Raw genomic sequence first — 21596 nt, 5'->3', positions numbered from 1 at the left:
TGTCACTTTACTCAGTACAGTGCACAATCACATCTTAAATTGTGTGGCATTTATCGGAAGGGGCTGTCCACACCTGACCCATGAGATCTGAGGGATCAGACTCTCTTGTCCAACCTGGTGATAGACATGGAGCCTGCACAGTGCTGGGCATACAGCAGTCACTTAATCAATTTTAAAATGTGGAGGAGGAACAAATAAATGAAAAGGTGGCATCAAGGGGATACTTTTTTTCATCACAAGGCCACAAATTCTATACCAAAAATCACAGAAAATTAAAATACAGACTCTGGAGATATTTTTTAACCTTTATTCATTCAGAATACTACTCTAGGCCACTGCGCAATCAAGAAAAATCCCAAAACTTTTCAGGCGGGTTAACAGATGAAATGATATAACAATATTGGCCCTGTATGTACAAGCAAGAAATTGATTTTTATTATTTTTATAAAACCTCTTCATAAACATGTACACTTCCTCCCATCAAAAATGCATTAACAAGGTCATGCTTATATATCTAGCCAGCACAAGAGAAAAATGGCAATTTATACTGAACTAAAGTCTTGCACTAGAGTGCTCACAACTCCCAAGCTATATCTGTTGATCTTTCCAATGGCATTAATTATGTGGCATTGTCAACAATTATATGAAAAGAACTTCACTAATTTTTAAAAGCTAGAATTACTCAAAAAGTTCTGCATTGCAAATAACACCTGGAATATTACATTTAGTCCTAAATGGCAAAATTACTTAAGTGTTTTCTAGAGTCATTTGTGTAACAGATATAGGAAAATTAATGCTGTGTAAGAGATCAAGTTCTTATATTTTCACCTAAGACTCTAAGTAATGTCAATTATTATCTTAAGTGATTAAAAAATAAACCAATGTTAAATTATAACTGCATAAAATCTAAAATAAAATGGCCACATTACATTGAATTACATTATATAGATAGATGAAAAGCAGCTACTTGGAAACTTTTTTAAAAATTTAAAGTTTCTGACATCATTTTCCACCATTCCATCAATTCTTCCTTCTCCTCTTCTTTCCTTTCAGAAAATGACTCCAGTTCAAAATTAACCTGAAGCAGACAATCAATAATATATTGTTATCAAATCACATATATATTTTTTAAAACTGAAATAAAACAATAGAAGCAGTTTCGAAGCTTATAAAATAAGCTCAACCCAGCCATCAGAATTAAAGTCGATCCTAAAAATATCTCTTGTGATAAACAAAACATACTTTCGAGGGGCGGGGGGATAAAAAGGCCTTGTGTTTTAGATGTGCTTTAACAGCTTAAAAGACGCATATAATTTAACAAAATCCCTGCCTCAGTCTCTTGATAGAACATGTAACTTAGAGTCTTCTGCCTTTGACCACCACTCAGCAACTCCTGTCAGCCTGGAATTTTCTAATAACTGGGGGAACATAGAAGCATACAAGTCGGTGTGCAGGAGTCCCAAACCACAAGGTTCTGCCTTCCAGAACCCTGTATTTGTTGAAGAAACTGATGGAAGAACATTCATCCTTAAACCCCTCTCCTTGTCAACAGGGGTCTTAATCCAGTCCATGAAGAATCTGCACTCTGCAAAAGGGCTGTCCAAGCTCCGTACCAGCCCCTCAGAACTCTTTCCAGATAGGATTGAGAGTTCCCTAATGCGGCTACCTGAATCCCTGCTTACTTTGGACTGTGACTACACTCACTATGTCCTGGGACTAACACATGCTTGAGAGATGGAGGGTCAAAATAGTTATAAACCTTTCACACAACCTGTTCCTGGGGCTACCTTTTTTCCAGGTCTCATTTGGCCAAACAGACCTTATTTCCGTACATAGCTGGCCTCATGCTCACATGCACACAGTCAAAGCCAAAGTACCAGAGAAAAACCCAACATATTTTATTCGCAAAAACCAAGCATTTATAATGTAAACATTGGGTGCATAAACAAAAATACAATAAATTCTTTTTTTGCTGTTTTTGGCCGGGGCTGGGTTTGAACCCACTACCTCTGGCATATGGGACCAGCGCCCTACTCCTTTGAGCCACAGGCGCCGCCCCACAAAAATTCTTTTTAAGTAAGCCTTTTGACAGAAATCCTGTAGCCTTCTCATAGTTCCAATAATGTAACACAAAGACAGTAATAAATTCTGCTCTAAAAGAAGTTCTGGTCTCATCACCATCACCTTCCTAGCAAAATAAATGGGATCTTCTTAAATAAGAGATAGTTTTTGACAGTATTTTGCATAGAGAGATTTACTTATAGTACGTGCTTAATTATCTTGTATGTGTCCTTTATTTCAAATACTTATTAAGGCACTGTGCTAGATGCTAGAGAAAAAAATGAAACAGAATTCCAGTTATATTGAAATCCAGATGAGCCAATTAAAGTTTAATATTTTTTAAGTTTTACTTTCTTGTGGATCTCTTCACATTGAGAAGTATTAAATCACCCAATAAGAACTTGCACAAGTCACTTTACTTGGTTAGGCCTTAGTTTTATCATCTGTTAAATGGACATAATAATACCTCACAGGCTTATTATGAAGGGTAAATATAAGCCACTTCCATATGCCTGACAATGGCAAGTGCTTAATTATTATTAGCCCAGTTGTCAGTAGAGGGCTCAGCTATTAGGATCACTTACCCCCACAGCAGGGCTGTAAGGAACGGCCACTTTCTTTGTTATGGCCAGATAGCCTGGAGCCGAGGCTGTAAGTTTGTAATTTCCAGGAACCAGCAATCTCCAGTAATCACCATCCTTGGCTGTAGAAAAACAGACTATCAGATTACAAGGTACATACGTGAAACGCACAATTCTGCCATCTAAGGAACGCCCGCTATAGCTCATGTCAACTTCTTTGATTTCTTATTTGGGAAAGGAATAAGGTATATATAGTAAATTTTGATGAAATTCTGAAGGGGGTATGAAGCTCTCACTACAGGCCTCGTTTCTCACAGCTACGTTACAGAAGCTAGGGCTCAATTGCCTAATAAACCTTCTAAAGTCATAGATCTGGTAATCACATCAGAAGTAACGCAGGTAAAAAGATAGATGACGTCCCCAGCCTGCAGGGTCACAGCCTCTGGGCACCACAATCTGACAGGTGAACACCTGATAGTTGGCCCAAAGGGCCTCTTCAGAATCTCCGAGGCCTTTGTCAGAGATGGAGCTTTCAAACTGCTAAATCAAATGGTTCACTCACAAGGTCCATCACGCTGGACGCTTTTTTTCACTTCTTCCTTCCTGGAACATTTCAAGGCCTCCAGGACAACATACCTCATTCCCTTTCCATCTCCCACTTATTTGCTAGTGGCCCCTCATCACCCTCCCTGGAAAATCTGGAGTATCCTAGAGCCTGCTCCTCAGATTTCCTTGCTTTCTAGCTATGTATTCCCTAGGACAGAGTTTCCTAAACCTTCCACATCATAGTATGCAGAGAAAGCACCATTTGCATGGCACTCTAGGGCCGACAGACAGAAGAGGTTAACAATTCTGGGCGCCCTCCCTAAGGGCCAAGGGGGGCGACGTCTTGGCATACTGGCTGGCCAGGCATGCTGTCATCTAGCAGGCTGTTGATACGTATTTTTTAAGTAAATGAATCAATAGAGTTTTACAGGACAAAATATTAAAGATTTAGAAAAAAAATCCAAACTATAAAAGTGAAAGTTAAGAAAGAGGTAATGATACAGTGTGATTTGGGAAATATGTCAAAGGTTAATTATGAGGTCAAGAAATATTGTAAAGCGTTTACAGCTTAAAAAAATGTTGTTACTGAAAATATCCTAATAAATGATAAACTAAAATCAGCTGGATTGATGTTTTGTTTTGACAGAAGTAGGTCGATTTGGCAGGAAAACACAATCATTTTCCACACCCTGGGAAAGGAAATGAAATGGAGCTCTTCAACCTGAAAGTAACTGGCTTCCCACCTCATCCTGTAACAGCATCTAACCTTGAACAACTGGATTCATTAGACGGATCAAATGAAGAAACGTTAAGTGTCTGAGAACTACGGGGCACACAGTGCGGCAGCTGTCTTCACTCCTGCCTCCCTGGCAGACCCTGCTCGCAGCTCCCGAGTCTCCTTCCAGGGACAGAATTCACTGGCCTTGACTCCACAGAGCCGCAGGCTGCCCAGGTGACCTGCCGCAGCCTGGCCTCTAAGTCACTCTGCCCCCCGCCTCAGTAACCACAGTCATTGTCACTATGGGGAAGCAGAGAGATGCTAGAAAGAGCCATGAGCCATTTCATGGTTCCTCTTCGAAGAGTCTAAGAATGTAATTATGATATCTGCTCTTGTAGGAACCCAGGAGCCTCTGGGTCATGACAGGGAGCACCCACCAGATGTAATGTCATGGTCTATTCCCTCCACAGAGATGGTCGCATTAGCAATGGGGTTCCCTTGATGATCGCGGACAAATCCTTTAACTCCACGGTGTATCTGTGAGGGTCAAGAAAAAACAAAATTTCATATTAGAAACGATCTAAACCATGTTTCACATTAAGCATCTCCTTATTTTCCAGCAAAATACTGTGGCTTCCCGTTGTTTAAGAATCCAAACTTTTTATTCTGCTTTTTCTTAAATGGAAAAATAAGAAATTACCTACTGAAAATTAATATCTTGTCCTGAGTCAAAGAAAAACTTTCAAGTGCCTTCCACAGCATAAAAAAGTCTGTCATAAGGTGTAAAATTCTGGTCTTAGCACATTTCGTTACTTCCTCTCTTTTTTAAATGTGGTCACCCTTGCATCCTTTACGGGGCCACTGTCAGTTAATAAGACCATTACGTTGGAGCCCATTAATTAATTAATTAATTAATTGTTAGCTCACTCTGGGGGGAAAGATACATAGTCTGACTACTTTTGGATCAAACCCATTTAACAACATTATTCTGACTGAAAATAAGAGGCATGAAAGAGCAGTGAACTTCATAAGGGAAACTGGATACTGATTTGGAGAGAAAACAGAAGAGGCGTTGCTGAGAACAATCTCCCTGAATTGAGCTGTAGTCATCAACAAGCTGTCACAGTGCAAACTATAAAAAACAGCCTTTTCTTTATTTTGAGAAGATAATTCCTCTAAGTATGTATCTGAAATGACACGAAGTCAATTCAGGTCTTTCAGAAAGAATTGCTTCTGAAACATCAAGGTAATTAACTAAACTTGATTATCACCAAATATACCCTCACCTCCCAAATGCTCAGATCGCACCTCACCCAATTCGGCTCTAGAAGAATTTTCTTTCGCTACTGACGATAACTATTTCTATACAGAAGGCAGAGTAAGTCTCCTGTATCCCTTTATCATTACAGAATAAATCTGGCAGTGGTAAAATGTTTCATCAAAGAGATGCCCCTTGTTACTAGCAATATTTTTGCATTTGCCCTTTTCTTAAAAAAAATGAACTTCTAGGGTGGCGCCTGAGGCTCAAAGAAGTAGGGCGCTGGCCCCATATGTCAGAGGTGGCAGGTTCAAACCCAGCCCCAGCCGAAACCTGCAAAAAAAAAAAAAAAAAAACTTCTAAAATTCCATAACATGTAATAGTTTACTTAAAAGCCAATTTAAAAATGGTAAAAAAGCTATGCATGCTTCAGTATAAGGAATTTATTGCAACTAGTACAGTGACAAGAGAATAAATTTATTTTTTAAAGAATTTGTGACTTAGTGAATCTCTAACTTTTCTCCAAGGCTTATTCATGAATTAGCCAACCAAAATCAAAAGAGTCTGAAATTTAGCCATGAAAACATGAAGCATAAAAAGTTCACTTTAGATGACAGGGTAGAGTTGTTCCTGGTCAGGAGAATCGTGGAGATTAAGAGGGTTACACACAGGGCAAAGAGGAAAAAAGCACTTTCAATTTCTTAACATAAGCCTTGTGCAATGACATTTAGAAAGATCCTAGCTGGTAAAAGAGAAATTATTTACCCACAAATACCTTATTCATCTTGAGGCTTAGAAATTATAAAACTTACAGACGAAGTTTTAAATTTCCTCATCACTGGAAAATAAGTCAATCACGACAAAAAAACTTAGCACGCACCTGCATTAGACACCAATGTAATAGCATCTATGTAAAGTTAACATTGGCGATTTTACTTTTCTCTGCCTCTGCAGTCTAAGGCTCCTTGCCGCGTGCAGTTGAACAGTTTAGTAAATGTCTGATATGTCAACTGTGGGTCACAACTTTCTTGTGTGAAAATTCCCACTATAGTAATACATCTCAGTGGAAGTGTTGTGAGCTGTCATGACCCCCCCATGAATTCAGACTGGAAAATGCTGTCATTTAATGGCTTTTGTGAAGGCAGAAGTTCAAATTTCACTCTCGCCTGAGGAAGCTATTTTACTACACTCATCTCTCCCGCAATGACCATTCTCTAGATTCCAGGACATTTCAGTTTCCCCCAAGGCTAAAGTATCCAGAGAATTCACCATTGTTACTAGGACTGTTTATACCAGCGGCCCTTATGCCCTTGTGTACCTCAGTGTCAACTAGGTAAAAATGGAGATCTGGGTTCTGCCCTGCCAGAAGTGTGATTCAATGGCAGAACAGGAAACTCATTTTTAACTAGAACTCCACATGATTTGATGAGAGTGCCCATGACCATGACCATTCTCTGAGAAATTCTTTGAGAATTCTGAGAACTAGACTATTGTAAAACTATTGAGATGGAGGGAGGCTCTTCTTAGCATACTTAATTAGCTCTACAATTCTAGTGCCAGCAAACATCTGTTTAAAATTCTGCAAGAGATTTCCCCTCTAATTCTAATCTACAGAATTAGATCTCCTAATCACCTATTTTCCATAAGTTGTAAAGTAGTCCATGCTTGGATTCTAGGCCCAGGTGTTCAATTGCTAATTAGCACCATGTCAAAAAAGCAAGAACAACCCAGAATTCCTGGCAGTCTTTGGTGATCTTTCACTAGCCTTTGATTCCCTGAACTGGAGTGTTCTGTGATGCAAGCTGTATGCGCTGGTCATAAACACCACTCCCACTGCTTCCACACAGCTTGGTGCTGGTTATAAATTCCACTCCCACTGTTTCCACACAGCTTGGCGCTGGTAATACTAAGGACATCTGGGGCAGGTCACCTGGACCCGCAGACACCGCAAACTTTCATTTCAAGCGGCATGAAACAGGACTGTGTAATTTTTATATAAATTGATATAACCATCAGATGAATTGATGAATGTCCACTCGCCACCATAAATATGACAAAAATGCTCCTGTTTCCTGATGGTATAAATTTGCATTTTATTTTATTTTGTATTATACTTTTTCTCAAGAACTAAGAGACAACTTAAGCCACAGCTCAGCCTGTTTTGTAATTGATGATCAGGATGGTGCTCGGACTGGCTTCAACTTTAGTAAATCTTTAGTCATCAGTAATTTAGTAATTAGTGTACCTCCAAGAAGGCTTTTCTACACCACCACCCTGCCACGGGGCTGGGGACCCTTCTGGGGACTGCCATCGCTCAGTATAGTAAACCTTCATCTCTGTCTTTGTCACACTCTCTTGTCATCAGGCCCTCATGTGCCTAACCTCACTAATGTGAAGCCTTCTTGAGGTCAGTCACTATCCCCAGAGTGCCTGGGACTCAAAGGTAGCTCAATAAATTTCTGCTGAAAAAACACATATATAAAGTGAAAAGCATTTTCGTAACAAGGCATTCCTTGATATCTAAGTGGAGAACACATCAAATAGCCCATCTTACTTCCTCTACCCCAAAATACACTTTTTAGTTAACTATGCTGTAGAAATACCTGTCAAAATACAGCTGTTCTCAAAGGAGACATTCCATGAAGGTTCCCATCTAGGTTGTTCCATGGTCAATGTGGCTAATTATCCTTTGTTTGGATTCTTGAAAAATACCTTTTTATGCTAACATACAGCAGGGATCCATTTTTTAAAATAAAAACCTGTGTAATCTGCTTTCTGTCATCATGGTCCATCATCTGTGGATCTATTCCGTGATCTTTTCTAGTAAGGTATCACAATACATGGGTAGCTGACATCTGTAAAGGATTCCTCAGCTGATTCATGATTTTAAGAGCAGACTTTACTCACAGGTGCCTATGGGGACAGGGACAGTGACCACTGCAGGAGGAGAGAAAGGCTGGACTCAACTCCTAATTTTAGTTTAGTTTCTTTTTTTCTTTTCTTGTAGAACAGCATTAGTCTTATGCGTATACGCTTATATGTCCGGGTACAGACGTAAGTAGTGAAATGTTTAACGGTATTGTTTATGTCAAATTAGTTTAACAAATTAGTCTGGGCTGTCTCTGGCACAAGGAACGCTTGACTTCAGGAGTGAATTCCACATCTGGTATGAAAACTGAAGACTGTCGAGGCTCTGGAGGCAAAAACGGTGTCTTTGGGCCTTGCCTCTGCCACGGCCCTTGGTGGTGCCAGTGTGTACTCAGTGGGGGGTGGGAGGGGTAGAGGTGGCCAGGGTGCCATCTGCGTCAGTGAGGGACCTGTCTTCTGGCAGATGAGGAGATCCCCCAAACTCTAAACAGACTGCGCTGGGATAGCTGCGTAAGTAGCTATCCCAGCTTGTTACGACCGTCTGGTAAGAATCCAGGCAGTATGGATAGCACAGTGATTCTGGACCTACCCTGTTTCCCCAAAAATAAGACAGTGTCTTATTTTAAGGTGTGCTCCCAAAGATGCTCTAGGTCTTATTTTCAGGGGACGTCTTTTATCTTTCCTGTAAGTAGGTCTTATTTTCGGAGGATGTCTTATTTTCAGGGAAACAGGGTAGAAAGCCTGCATTCAGGCAAGCTGTTTAATCTCCTGTTGCCTCTGTTCATCTTTTTTTTTTTAATTATATTCATACTTTTTTCCCCCTTGTGGTATTTTTTTATTAAGTCTTTTGTACATAGATCATAAATACATTTATGCCCATTTCAATGTGTTGATTATTTGTACAAACTGGAGTGCTTACATCATACTAATCAGCATAGCTTTCATCTCATTTACCTAATTATAGCATTAGGACATTTGTGTTCTACACATGATAGAGCCAACTTGTACTTGCAATGTGCTCCATAGTTATAGTCCCCCTACTATCCCCTGCTATCCCTCCTACTCCCTCCCCATCCCTCGCCCACCCCTTCCCTTCTTCATCATAGCCTCTGGTTCATCTTAACTTCAGAGATGACAATGACGGTGACATCTTTCATAATGTAGTTGTGAGGATGAAGTGCACTGTTACATACAAGGCATTTATAATAGCCCTCGGAGATAATCAATGCCTGATAAAATGTGAGTTGGCATCGTCATTACCACCAGAGATCCTGCTGAGTGTAGGGTGAGAACGCGAGGCATGCTGGGCAGAGCACCAGGATTCACTCACTCTCAGCTGCAGCCCTGCGCGGACGGCTCAGACAGTGAGCGCCCTGATATTTGGAGGCAGAGCACCATGACTCACTCACTCTCAGGTGCGGCCCTGCATGGACGGCCCAGACAGTGAATGCCCTGACATTTAGGGGCAGAGCACCAGCACTCGCTCACTCTCAGCTGCGGCCCTGCGCAGATGGCCCAGACAGTGAGCGCCCTGACATTTGGCACTCCCGGGCCTCCTCCCTCACTCCTGTCCTGGCTGTGTTTGGGATGCCTCACAGGCCAAGGTGATCAAGATGGGAGATGCTCCAGGATTGACCGTGCTTAGAAGGATGCGGGTGAGAACAAGCATCTCATCTCCACCCTTATCTCCACCCTCTCTGGCTGAGTCAGTTCTCAGTGACTAGTGACTAGCCTAAAACCTATGACAAAGGGAAGTGAGCCGCTAAAGACATCTGTTCTCATTCTGGGCAAGGGGTTCCCCTGGACCCCCTCACTCCAGACTTAATGCTCCTGAATCTCCCCAGTCTGCCGGGCTGTGTTTACCTGCTCCAGGTAGCTAATGAGGGAGTTCTTGTTGTCCTCCCAGTAGCTCTTCAGAGTCTCTTCAGGTGGGAACTTCTCACAGCTGAGCTCCACGGTGATCTCAAAACAGTTGCTGCTGAGGTAATTGAAGTCTTGCATCCCTGCAGAGCACCAGATGGAAATTAGATATGGGTGTGGGGACCACTCTGCTGTACTGAGAGCCAAGTAAAAGACACACCCCCCAGGGCACCTGGAAAACAAAGGCAATCGCCTGCTATGGAGACCTGAACAACATACTATGAGGTTCTTATACTGTCTCAGGTTTTAAGCAATTGTTTGGCCTAATAATAGTATTAATCTTGCTACCGCAAGGCGCCAAGGAGACCATCGCCCATGCCCCACATTTCTGGATCAAGCCTCCACAAGGTAATAGGATAAAAACTCAACCCCTACTGACCTACCAAGGAAATGCACCCCCTTCTCAGCCCACTTTCTATCAGGGAGGAACTTGGAGCGCTGTGAGAGATGATCTGACTTACTCTATTGTTCCCTAAGTCCCAACCAACATCCCAGTGCATTCCTGAGGGACAGAGAGCCTTGGGAATATACACTCACTGGTCAGGTGCGGTGGCTCAAGCCTGTAATCCTAGCACTTTGAGAGGTCAAGGCAGGGGGATCACTTGAGCCCAATATAGTGAGACCCTTATCTCTACAAAAAAATTTTAAAAGGTAGCCAGGTGTGCTTAGTCCCAGGCCTGTAGTTCCAGCTAGTCAGGAGGCTGAGGCAGGTGGATCAATGGAATTCAGGATCTTGAGGTTGCAATTAGCTATGATTATGCCACTGCACTGTAGCCTGGGTGATGCAAGACACTGTCACTGAAAATATATATATACATAATATATTATACATATATAATAATACAAATTGTAATACTCAATATATACCAATAATATTCATTATCTTGTATATTGTGTCTTGCAGAATTCAAACATGACTTGAGTGTGTATACATTTTTGGCACCTTCTGATACATATATTAATATATGTATTAATTCAACAACCACTGAACAGCTGCTATTTTTAAGACATAATGATAGTACTTCAAATTGCACCAAAGAAGATTCTGCATCCAGAACAACGTTAATGTGAATCTGATTCAAAGCAGTAGTGGATGCTGTTGGCACCCACCAATTGCTTTTATGGAGCTGGGACACCTGCCTCTTGACAGCCTGCAACCAATACCTGACTAATACAGGGCCACCAGCGGCTGGTTCCCTTGCCTGCAGGGAGACAGCCCTGTCTATGATCTATACCCCAGCCCCCAGGACAAGGCTACACTTTACCTGAGATATTACACCCCTGCTCAGGTATAACCTTCCCCAACCTGCCTCCCCGACCTCTCTCCAGGACTTTCCCTAAAGAGGACGCTCTCAATAAATTACAAGGGGGTGGCACCTGTGGCTCAGTGGGTAGGGTGCCAGCCCCATATACCAAGAGTGACGGGTTCAAACCCGGCCCCGGCCAGCTAAAACAGCAATGGCAACTGCAATAAAAATAGCCGGGCATTGTGGCGGGTGCCTGTAGTCCAGCAACTTGGGAGGCTGAGGCAAGAGAATTGTCCTAGCCCAAAAGCTGGAGGTTGCTGTGAGCTGTGACGCCACAGCACTCTACCAAGGGTGACAAAGTGAGACTCTGTCTCTAAAAAAATAAACAAATAAATAAATAAATAACAAGGGTCCAAATCCCTGTCTCAAGCTCTGCTTGTAGAAAACTTGAGCAGACAATGATTATTATTCACTATATGAAGGGCTGAAGACTATCAAGAGCTTTTCTGGCTGTTTGGTGACTGTGGGACATTATCTATTAACAAAGATTACTACTATTATTGTTAATATTGTTGTACTTTGCTGATATGGATTACTTGAGATTCTGTCAACACTACACCATTTGTTCAAAAAGGCAATTCCAAAAGAATACCTATAATTTTTATAAAATTGAAAGTATAAATTGACTTGATGATGTACTCTAAGTCCCAAATCTGACATAGACCATATGTTTCAAGCTATACGGAAGAAAAAGTACCAAATCTGATCTGGGTGGAATGCAAACTATAAATAAAAACAGAATTAACACATATCAGGAAGAAAAATTTTAGAAGAGTATTTTTCTCAGAGCATAATTCAACAGTTAAGAATAATCCAACAGACAGAAACATCCATAATTAATTATGGACATTAGTTAATGCTGCTACTTAATGAATTCATTTTTATTTCTTAGGCAAAGAGAAAAGAAAAAAATGCACATATATATGTGTATATATATATATATATAGAGAGAGAGAGAGAGAGAGAGTGAGTTATAGTTCTCTCATCACCCATTATAAAAATAAGAGCTGTGTGAAGTCTGTGCTGGAAAGGAGGCCAAGCAGGCTGCCCTGGCTGCCCAGACCGTGCCCCAACAGCTTCTGTCCCCCACGGGACCTGCTTCCATTTCAGGCTCCATAAAATGTGACAGTGACACCGGATTTCGCTTCTTGATATTCAATTCATATTTTCCCAACAAACATCTTCAGTTCCTTTCCTGTATCACTTCAATTAGTATTTTGATTAAAAAAAATCAGAAATGAAATTATATGTAGTAATTATTCATGCAAAAAAATTAACTTTAATGGAGAGCTGTAAGTTCAGCCTACTTTTTAATGATTGGGAAGGACTGAAGCCTCTACATCTAGGTCAGTCTCTAAATCTACAGGGTAAATTATAAGTATACCCTTGTAGGGTGAATTATAAGGCTGAATGATAAGCTGCCAGAACATGATCAGAGCCAGTGGGCACTCACCACCAGGCACACTGTACCAAGCGCCGCCGTTGGTGGTCCCGTCCACAAAGCTGCTGTCATCATCGTTCTTGCGACAGGGTGGGCGACTGGGGTCAGACATGACTGGGTTGAAAACTGAGTATGCCCGGGCCAAGCTCTGGAAAGTGCCGTCATCCGGGGAGGGGCTGTACTCATGAGCACTGCCTAGAAAACAGACCCACGAGATTAAAGGAATTGACACAGACCAAGGTTCTGCAGAGTATTTTCTCAAGAGTATGACAGTGTTGAGCTCTTGCTGATGTACTTGTTTAGCTACATCAATGTGAGAAAGGGATGCAGGTTTAAGTCCCAATTACTCTGAGTTTTTAGCTTATATAACTTCCATTTATAATAAATAATATGAAGTAGAATTTGAGTAGAATGCACATTCTACTTATGAATTGAAATTTTCGCAGAAAAAGTGATAAGTCCTAGTAAATTGGGAAGATATCAAGCTTTCCATTGTTAAAAAGCTTTAATTTTTAAAAATGCCCCTGTAACTACATGATAGCCACTATGAACCACTCTCACACAAACAATATTTGTATATACTTTTAAAAATCTCCCATGTACGGTGACGGCCACATGCACCAAGGCTGGAGGGTTTGAACCCAGGCCGGGCCAGCTAAAACAACGACAATTGCAACAAAAAAGAAAAAAATAGCCAGGCGTTGTGGCGGGCACCTGTAGTCCCAGTTACCTGGGAGGCTGAGGCAAGAGAATCGCTTAAGCTCAAGAGTTTGAGGTTGCAGTGAGCTGTGATGCCATGGCACTATACCCAGGGCAAGAAAGTGAGACTCTGTCTCAAAAAAAAGAAAGAAAGAAAGAAAAGAAAAATCCCATGTATAATTGTAGAAATAAGTAATATTTATCATTCTTATTTGTACACTATACATTATGCCAGGCCTTCAAGTTTCCCAGTTATCCACAAACCTCAACATCTCTGAATTTATTTAACGATGTTGTTTCACCAAAGACTTTCTTCAACACTCAAACTTTCCAAGATCTAAAATTGTTAGCCATGGGAGGCCGAGGCAGGTGAATTGCCTAAGCTTAGGAGTTTGATACCAATCTGAGCAAGAGCAAGATCCCATCTCTAAAAAAAAAAAAATAGGCGTTGTGGCAGGTGCCTGTAGTCCCAGCTACTTGGGAGGCTGAGGCAAGAGAATTGCTTCAGCCCAAGAGTTTGAGGTTGCTGTGAGCTATAACCCCACAGTACTCTATTGAGGGTGACAAAGTGAGCCGCTGTCTCAAAAAAAAAAAAAAAAATGTTAGCCTGTGTTACAAACAGCTAATTCTTCTGAGTTCCCAAAGAATAAATCCAAAGCAGGAAATTTCCTGGAGCAACAAAAATTAAGCTGAAAATATCTACCAATATCTGGCTAAAGCTGCCTTGCCTAAAGCTTAACTAAAACCAGTCAGAGAAAACCAAAGTACAACCTCACCTGACACCACCAGAAACAATTCTGAATGCAAAAATGTGGGGATACGATAAGACAAGGCAAAGATTCACAGAGGCCCTGATCAAGCACCAAAAGCAGCCTCCATTTTTAAACTCTCTGGTACACAAATCTCCATAACTTCTGTGATCTCTCCATTCACCAGTATCCATCCAGAAGGCACCAAAGTTGATGACATCTGTCATTTCTCCCTTTGTCCTGGCAACATATTCTATGACTTAGGTGATTTCTCTTTACCTAAACTATCAGAAAAGGTTTTAGTCTTTTTCTACCAAAGAGATATGTCAACAGCACATGAAATTGTTGGGGGATGTTCCTATTAAATACACGTATTTTTAAAGGCAAAAATCACTTGATGACCAGCTCTTGACAAGATTACTGCAGAAATAATTCTATAAAAATTTGTACAGTAACTCTGTAGACAATGAACCAACGAGAAGCACAAAGAACACCCACCACTCCGAGTCTCGTCGTACGGGTAGTTGGCCACAATGTCTCCCCCGTGGAGATTGGCGGACAGCACGAAAGGAATGTCCATGATCCAGTGAATGACAGCCTTGGTCTCTGGAGCAAGCTGCATTAAAGATCAGATTAAAGGGATTGCAAGTTAGACGGGCGCTGGTATGATCCCACGACAGAAAAGACAGGAAAGGGAAAGGAAAAAACTGAATGTTGGACCTATTTCAACCACTTTGTGGTTGTTTGCATTTTTTAAAAAAAGGTTTCTGTAAAAGCAGCAGCTTTCTCCTTGTCTATCTTTCTCAAATTAATAATAAAAAAATAGCATTTAAGTTCCCTTCAAAATTCTTTTGTGGACAGTTGTTTCTCTCTCTCTCTCTTTTTCTAACTTCAAAACCAGCATGTAAATCTTTTCTCTAAGGAACATTTCTGTGATCTGTAGTGGGTCATACATCTCCATTAATAACAGTTAAGGATAAGACAAGGAGAAAAGAAAATAGTTGAACTGCAGAAAAAGGCTTGCCCTTTATGGTGGTTAAAACATGTGGTAGACTTTATTTCCATATTTTGCTTACTATTTTTCCAGTCTCCTTCAACTACTTCAAACATTGTTCCTGTAAATGAATATTAGACTACCCCTCTTTCAGAGCTGAATGTAAAATGTCAGTTTACTTTAGAATGGTCATGTTAAACTTTCAAACAAAGACACAAGTTTCAAGAATTCATGTTAAGTCTTTTGAACGATTCACAGTCCCTCATATCTTGGAAACAAAACAAAGGAGAAAGTAAATTTATGCCAAAGAATTAATCTGAAGCCAAAAGCTTGATACTTTCATGTGATGAGTTTTTAACAGCAGCTAGGAAGACTCTCAAGCTCCAAGTACCTCTTTGATTAAAAGAAAAGGCGGCACCTGTGGCTCAAAGGAGTAGGGCACTATGCCGGAGGTGGTGGGTTCAAACCCAGCCCCAGCCAAAAACTGCAAAAAATTAATTAATTAAAAAAAAAAAAAAAGGTTTCCCCAGCCATGCAATCCATTACTGTTCTGTGGGACAGAAAATCTTTGAACATGAGGAGAGTTTGAAGGTGATAGTTATATTTTTGTGTATCTGTTTGGTTTATGAAAAGCTCTCACATCAATTATTTATTCCTCTTCAAAACATCCCCATTGGATATTTCAAGATATTCATCCCCACGCCCATAGGAAGTAATCTGAGGGCTGGGCATGTTAAATAACATACCCAAGTTCACACAGCTCAGGATTCAAATCCAGTCTATGAATCCATAAAGCCCAACTACTTGTAGTAAAGTATATCAGTTGAGTCTACTAAAGTTATCCTATTTTTCACATAAGCTACACATATTGAAGAGAAATGTGACTCAGAATAGGGTGTTGTTTTTATTATTATTTGGTTGGTTGGTTATTTTTGCTACTAAAAAATGTTCATTATGGGAAAATGTAGAAAAGACAGACAAGCCCAGAAAAGAAAATTAAAATTACCCATAGTATTTTACCACCTAAAGATACCCACTGCTAACATTTTCATTAAGCTCCTTTTCTGTCTTTTCCCAGTATACTTACATAATTCGGTTTTTGTTGTTGTTGTTATAGTAGTTTGGCCAGGGCCAGGATTGAACCCGCCACCCTCGGTATAATGAGCCCAGTGCCCTACTCACTGAGCCACAGGCGCTGCCCTACTTACATCATTTTTTAATATGTTTTATAAACTATTTTATATATAGACTGCTTCTTCTTTTGCTTCACGACAGATTAACAAACACCTTTTAATGTCATTTAATACCTTTCCAAAGTATTATTATTACTATTAGTTTACAGACAGTTTAAAAAGTTTAAACTGCCTCTCTATAATGTACAGCAAATATGCCTGGCAACAATATAATAAATCTTCCAGCCCTAATCACTTTTAAAAACAATGGGATTATGCTTTTTAACTTTGTGAAACTGATGAATGACAAATAGAATATTTTATTGTTTACATTCTTTGAATTAACTAACAAAACTAGAACAATTTTTTATATGCTCAGCAACCATTTATAGTTATTGTTTTTGACATATTTACATATAGTTTAATTAAGTTTTCTATTAAAATACTTATCTTTTGGCTCAGCGCCCATAGCACAGTGGTTACAGCACCAGTCACATATACCAAGGTGGTGGGTTCAAACCCAGCCTGGGCAAGCTAACGAACAATGCCAACTGCAACAAAAAATAGCCGGGTGTTGTGGCAGGCATCTGTAGTCTACCCAGCTACTTGGGAGGCTGAAGCAAGAGAATCACTTGAGCCCAAGAATATGAAGTTGCTGTGAACTATGACACTACGGCACTCTATCAAGGGTGACATAGTGAGACTCTGTCTCAATAAATAAATAAATAAATAAATACTTATCTTTTTATCAATTTGTGTTTGTTTACTTAAAAATATTAATTCTCTACTACATATTATGAATGTTTTTCCAAGTTTGTCATGTGCCTTTCAAACTTTATAATAATAACATTAAGATGTTTATGTTAAGAACGTCACATCAAATATATTGATCTTTATGATCATTTTATTTGCTTTTCCATTTCATTCATTAGTTCAATAACGATTAAATGGCCACCAGGCACTAGTGTCTACATAAGGAATTTAGAAAGTTCAATCCCCGTCCAAAAACTACATATTACTGAAGTTTTCTTTTACTAGTTTTATACCTTCTATATTAAATTATAATACATCTAGAATTTATTTATTTTTATTTTATTTTTGTAGAGAGAGGGCCTTGCTGTTTCCCAGGTTAGAGTACAGTGGCATGACCATAGCTCACTGCAGCCTCCAACTTCTGGGCTCAAATGGTCTTTCTGCTTCAGCCTCCCAGTATCTAGGACTAAAGGCATGTGCCCCAATGCCCAGCTAATATTTTAATTTCTATTTTTGTAGAGATGTGCTATCACTATGTTGATCAGGTGGTCTTGAACTCCTGGTCTCAAGCTATCTTCCCGCTTCAGCCTCCCAATGTGCTAGGATTACAGGCATAAGGCACCTCACCCTGGAATTTGTTTTGATCTATGCTATGCTATTTTTTGATCTATGCTATGCTAATAAGAGCATGTTTTAGATCCTTGGAATGATCTAAATTGATCAATTTAGATTTGCAATGGAATTTGTCAATGCAATGACAAGTCCATTCCATTTATGGAATAACACATTCTTTCCACAAGAATCTGAAACATGCTCTTATTATATACTAAATTCTTATACATACTTGGATATGTTTCTGGAGTTCATATTAATTTGTATTAAATCTGGTTTAATTTTTATTTAAATCAACCTAAAATAACTAATAAGAGATGAAATCAAAATATTCTGTAATGCATATGCTTTTTTCTACAGTGAATGTATGCTTTTTAGGCCCACTGGTTAATGTAGCATTGATAACAAGTGTGATAAATATTTTCCAGTTCCATTGAGAGATAAATCACAACTATAGCCCAGGATGAAGGAGGGAAGGGGAAAGGGATGGGAAGGGAGGAGGTGATTCTACAGAGAGAGGGTTAATGGTGGGACCACACCTATGAAGCATATTGCAAGGGTACAAGTCAAATCTATCAGGTATTGAACGCAAATGTTTTAACACTGTAATTAAGTAAATGAGGTGAAGGCTATGTTAATTAGTAGGATGTGAGCACTCCAATTTGTACAAATAATCAACACATTGACTCCCACAAAGGCATAAATGTATTCCTGATCTATATATATGACTTAATTAAAAAAAATAAGTGTGATGAGTTTAACATGTTCTTCAATAACGTTCTTAAAGTTTTTCTTTTACTACTGAATTCATTTTCTATTGTCCTTTTCCTTATACTTCCCTCATTCCCTCAGACCCAGGGACTGGTAGTGACAGATATTCAATGAGTTCCAAAGACGCAGGAACCACTGTGGTGTGCAGCAGCCTCGAGGAAGGACGTCAAGAAGGAGGTGAACCTCCCCCCATCTGGGAGGGGCAGGCATGGAGAGCAGGCAGGATTTGGGGAAGGGGAGAAGGGAGATAGAAGTAATAAGAAAAGGAAGAATAAGGACAATCACATGGCCCACCAGTTGGGGTAAGGAAAATGGTTTCTGGGAGGAAGGTGGCTCTTGTGGGAGCTTAGACACAAAGCCATTCCAAGGGCAGGATGAATGTTCACTACTCATCTGAGGGTGTAGAAAACAGTGTACACGGGGTGCCAGCAAGTATTTACAGGTGGGTTTGTATGGCCATAACCAATAACGTTACGGGGCACATATTAGAATGTGGATGGTAGCCTTCCTCTCCTGGTGCATATTTGCTTTCTCTTTTTCTGTAATAAAATAATAATTTTGTGATTGAAAACTTTTTAAAGAAACTGGGGTTTTTTGTTTGTTTGGGGTGTTTGGGGGGTTTTGTTTGTTTGTTTCTTGGTTGTTTTGTTTTTGAGACACAGTCTGACTCTGTCACCCTGGGTAGAGTGCCTTGGCATCATCGCAACCTCAAACTCTTGGGCTTAAGTGATCCTCCTGCCTCAGCCTCCCAAGTAGCCGGGACTGCAGGCACCTGCCACAAAACCTAGCTAGTTTTGTTTTTCCTCTATTTTTAATAGAGACCAGCTCAGGCTGGTTGGAAACTCCTGAGCTCAGGCAATTTACCCACCTCAGTCTCCCAGAGTGCTGGGATTACAGCCATGAGCCACCACAACTGGCCAAAGAAACTGTTCTTGAAACAAATCAAAGATAGAGCCCTCAGTACACAAAGGTAGGTGACTCAGGTGATACTATTGGGCTTAGCCTACTGTTAGCTCTTAAACACAGCTACTGCCAATATGCATTTTGCAGATATGTTTAAAAGCAAGGAAGAAACTTGTACAATTTGATACATTAAGTGAAGTTTCTCTGTAACTACTAATAGAGTCTTTTAGGCTGAATGACTCACGCAGACCCCATGTACGGTAATTACATACTAAAGTCATCCATAGAGAAGTCTTGGGAGCAATAAAAATCGAGCCCCTGATAAGATCCAGAACCAACTGTGACCTTTCTTTTCCCTTCCACTTAAAGACAACAAATGCAGTTCAAATGTTATGCTCTGTAATTAGATGTCATGGGCCCTTCAGTTACGTGGGAGATGTATCTATTCAGTTTTCTTCATAGCCTGACTCGTTAAACACAGGGCGAACCTAAGAAATTGCTGGCTGTGTTTTAATCCACCCTGCTTTTCAGTCATCCAGGCCACACCTCATGTACTGAGCTCAGATAACAGAGAGGTGACAGGGCTGGAGAGCTCAAGAGCAGACGACAGAGAACGATCAAAGATGGCGGCCGAGTAACAGCTTCCCTGCAACGGGGCATGGTGAGTCTGGGGAGATAAGACTCCAGGCATCTCTGGCTGGTGGGATCTGCCTATAATCATCCCTTTGAGGATACAGGGAGTCAGAAAGGGACTTCTGGACCCCAAGAGGAGGACAAAAACAGTGGAAAACTGGCAAGTGATTGCGTGTGTTCGATCGACCTAATCTCGCCAGCAGCCATAAGTACAAGCAGCAGTGAGACTGCAAACCAGAAAGGCCTTACCTGTGAACTGTTTCGGTGTTTTTGGACTTGGCACTCAGTTGAACTGCCTTGGGGAGAGCCTGAGCGGGAGTGCAGAGAACTATGGGCATTGTCTAGGGCCCCAGATTGAGCCGCTGAGCTGGAAAGAGCTAACAGTGTTCAGCTGTGGGTCGCAGGGAACCATTGTGAGAGAACTGCCCCGGCAAGCTCTGCCCTCAGGGGTAAAGAGCAAGGATCGGGTGAGAGCTAGTAACCTAGTGACTGAGCAGCCTAAAGGCGGGGACTGAGCTGCCTTACAGCCTTAACCCTCAGGGGCAAAATGAGACCAGTTCTGGCACACTGGAGCATCGGGCTGTTGCCCTAGGTAGAGCGCCGTGGTGTCACAGCTCATAGCAACCTCAAACTCCTGGGCTTGGCGCCCTTCGGACCTCCATAAGAGCTGTACTGCAACCCCTGACACACAACCCGTGCCCGCAGGACCTACACATGCCCTGACCAGGAACTGTAGGAGCCATGCAACCCTGCGTCCTCCATTCGGTACCCTCCCTGCCTCCACACCAGCCCGCTAGTCTGGCCAGGGACTCTGGTAGCTGCGTGCCCTATGGAGCCCTCCAAGCCTCTGTGCAGAGCCCTTCTCCTGGCCAGACACTGCTAGAGCCTTGGGCTCTCTGTGCCAAAGTCACTGGGTGCCAGGATTCCCAGAACCAGGCACACCACCTCCCGCCCTGTTGCTGGATTCGGGTGTGTCACACTCGAAGCTGCCTCCACAACCAGAACTCGCTGGCTGGGGCAGCCCCAGAGGCACTACACAGGGTCACTCCCTACAAAGATCCAGCAACAATAGACTGATCCCACTGGGGTCTAATCTTGGAGAGACACCTCCCCAACTCTGAGGACGGCCAGAGGCAATGGTAAAAACAATCATGAGGAGAAATCAACAGAAAGACTCTGGCAATATGAATAATCGGAGTAGATCAACTCCCACAAGGATCAATGGGACAGACACAGCACAAGATCCCATGCACAAACAAATAGCTGAGATGTCAGAAATCGAATTCAGAATCTGGATAGCAAATAAGATCGAATCAGAATTCCAAGCAATAACCCAAAAGATATCTCAAGAATTCAACGAATTCAAAGACCAAATAACCAAAGATTTTGACACATTGAGACAAGAAGTTGCAGCCCTCAAAGATCTCAGAAACACAGTAGAATCCCTCCGTAACAGAATGGAGCAAGCAGAAGAAAGGATTTCTGACATTGAAGACAAAGCTTTCGAACACTCCCAAACTCTCAAAGAGGAAGAGAAATGGAGGGCAAAAACAGATCACTCTCTCAGAGAGCTCTGGGATAATTCAAAGAAAATCAGTATTCGTCTTATA

At 41.1% G+C, this 21596-nt stretch overlaps 1 protein-coding gene across 1 annotated transcript in view; it reads right to left on the bottom strand.

The window, feature by feature from the left end:
* Window positions 1-293: 293 nt before the first annotated feature.
* The window catches only part of CPE (carboxypeptidase E), a 147466-nt gene continuing 126163 nt past the window's right edge, over window positions 294-21596 (bottom strand). The window contains exons 4-9 of the mRNA XM_053593414.1: window positions 14647-14764; window positions 12713-12895; window positions 9896-10035; window positions 4344-4443; window positions 2646-2764; window positions 294-1078 (exon numbers count right to left, since the gene is read on the bottom strand). Of these exons, the coding sequence (XP_053449389.1) occupies window positions 980-1078; window positions 2646-2764; window positions 4344-4443; window positions 9896-10035; window positions 12713-12895; window positions 14647-14764 (759 nt within the window). The 3' untranslated portion in view covers window positions 294-979. The remainder of the gene's footprint in view (window positions 1079-2645; window positions 2765-4343; window positions 4444-9895; window positions 10036-12712; window positions 12896-14646; window positions 14765-21596) is intronic.

The sequence above is a fragment of the Nycticebus coucang genome, chromosome 6 (assembly GCF_027406575.1).
Source record: "Nycticebus coucang isolate mNycCou1 chromosome 6, mNycCou1.pri, whole genome shotgun sequence".
Classification (NCBI taxonomy): domain Eukaryota; kingdom Metazoa; phylum Chordata; class Mammalia; order Primates; family Lorisidae; genus Nycticebus; species Nycticebus coucang.
Note: the sequence above shows the minus strand (reverse complement) of the source record. Positions and strands in the feature narration are given on the sequence as shown.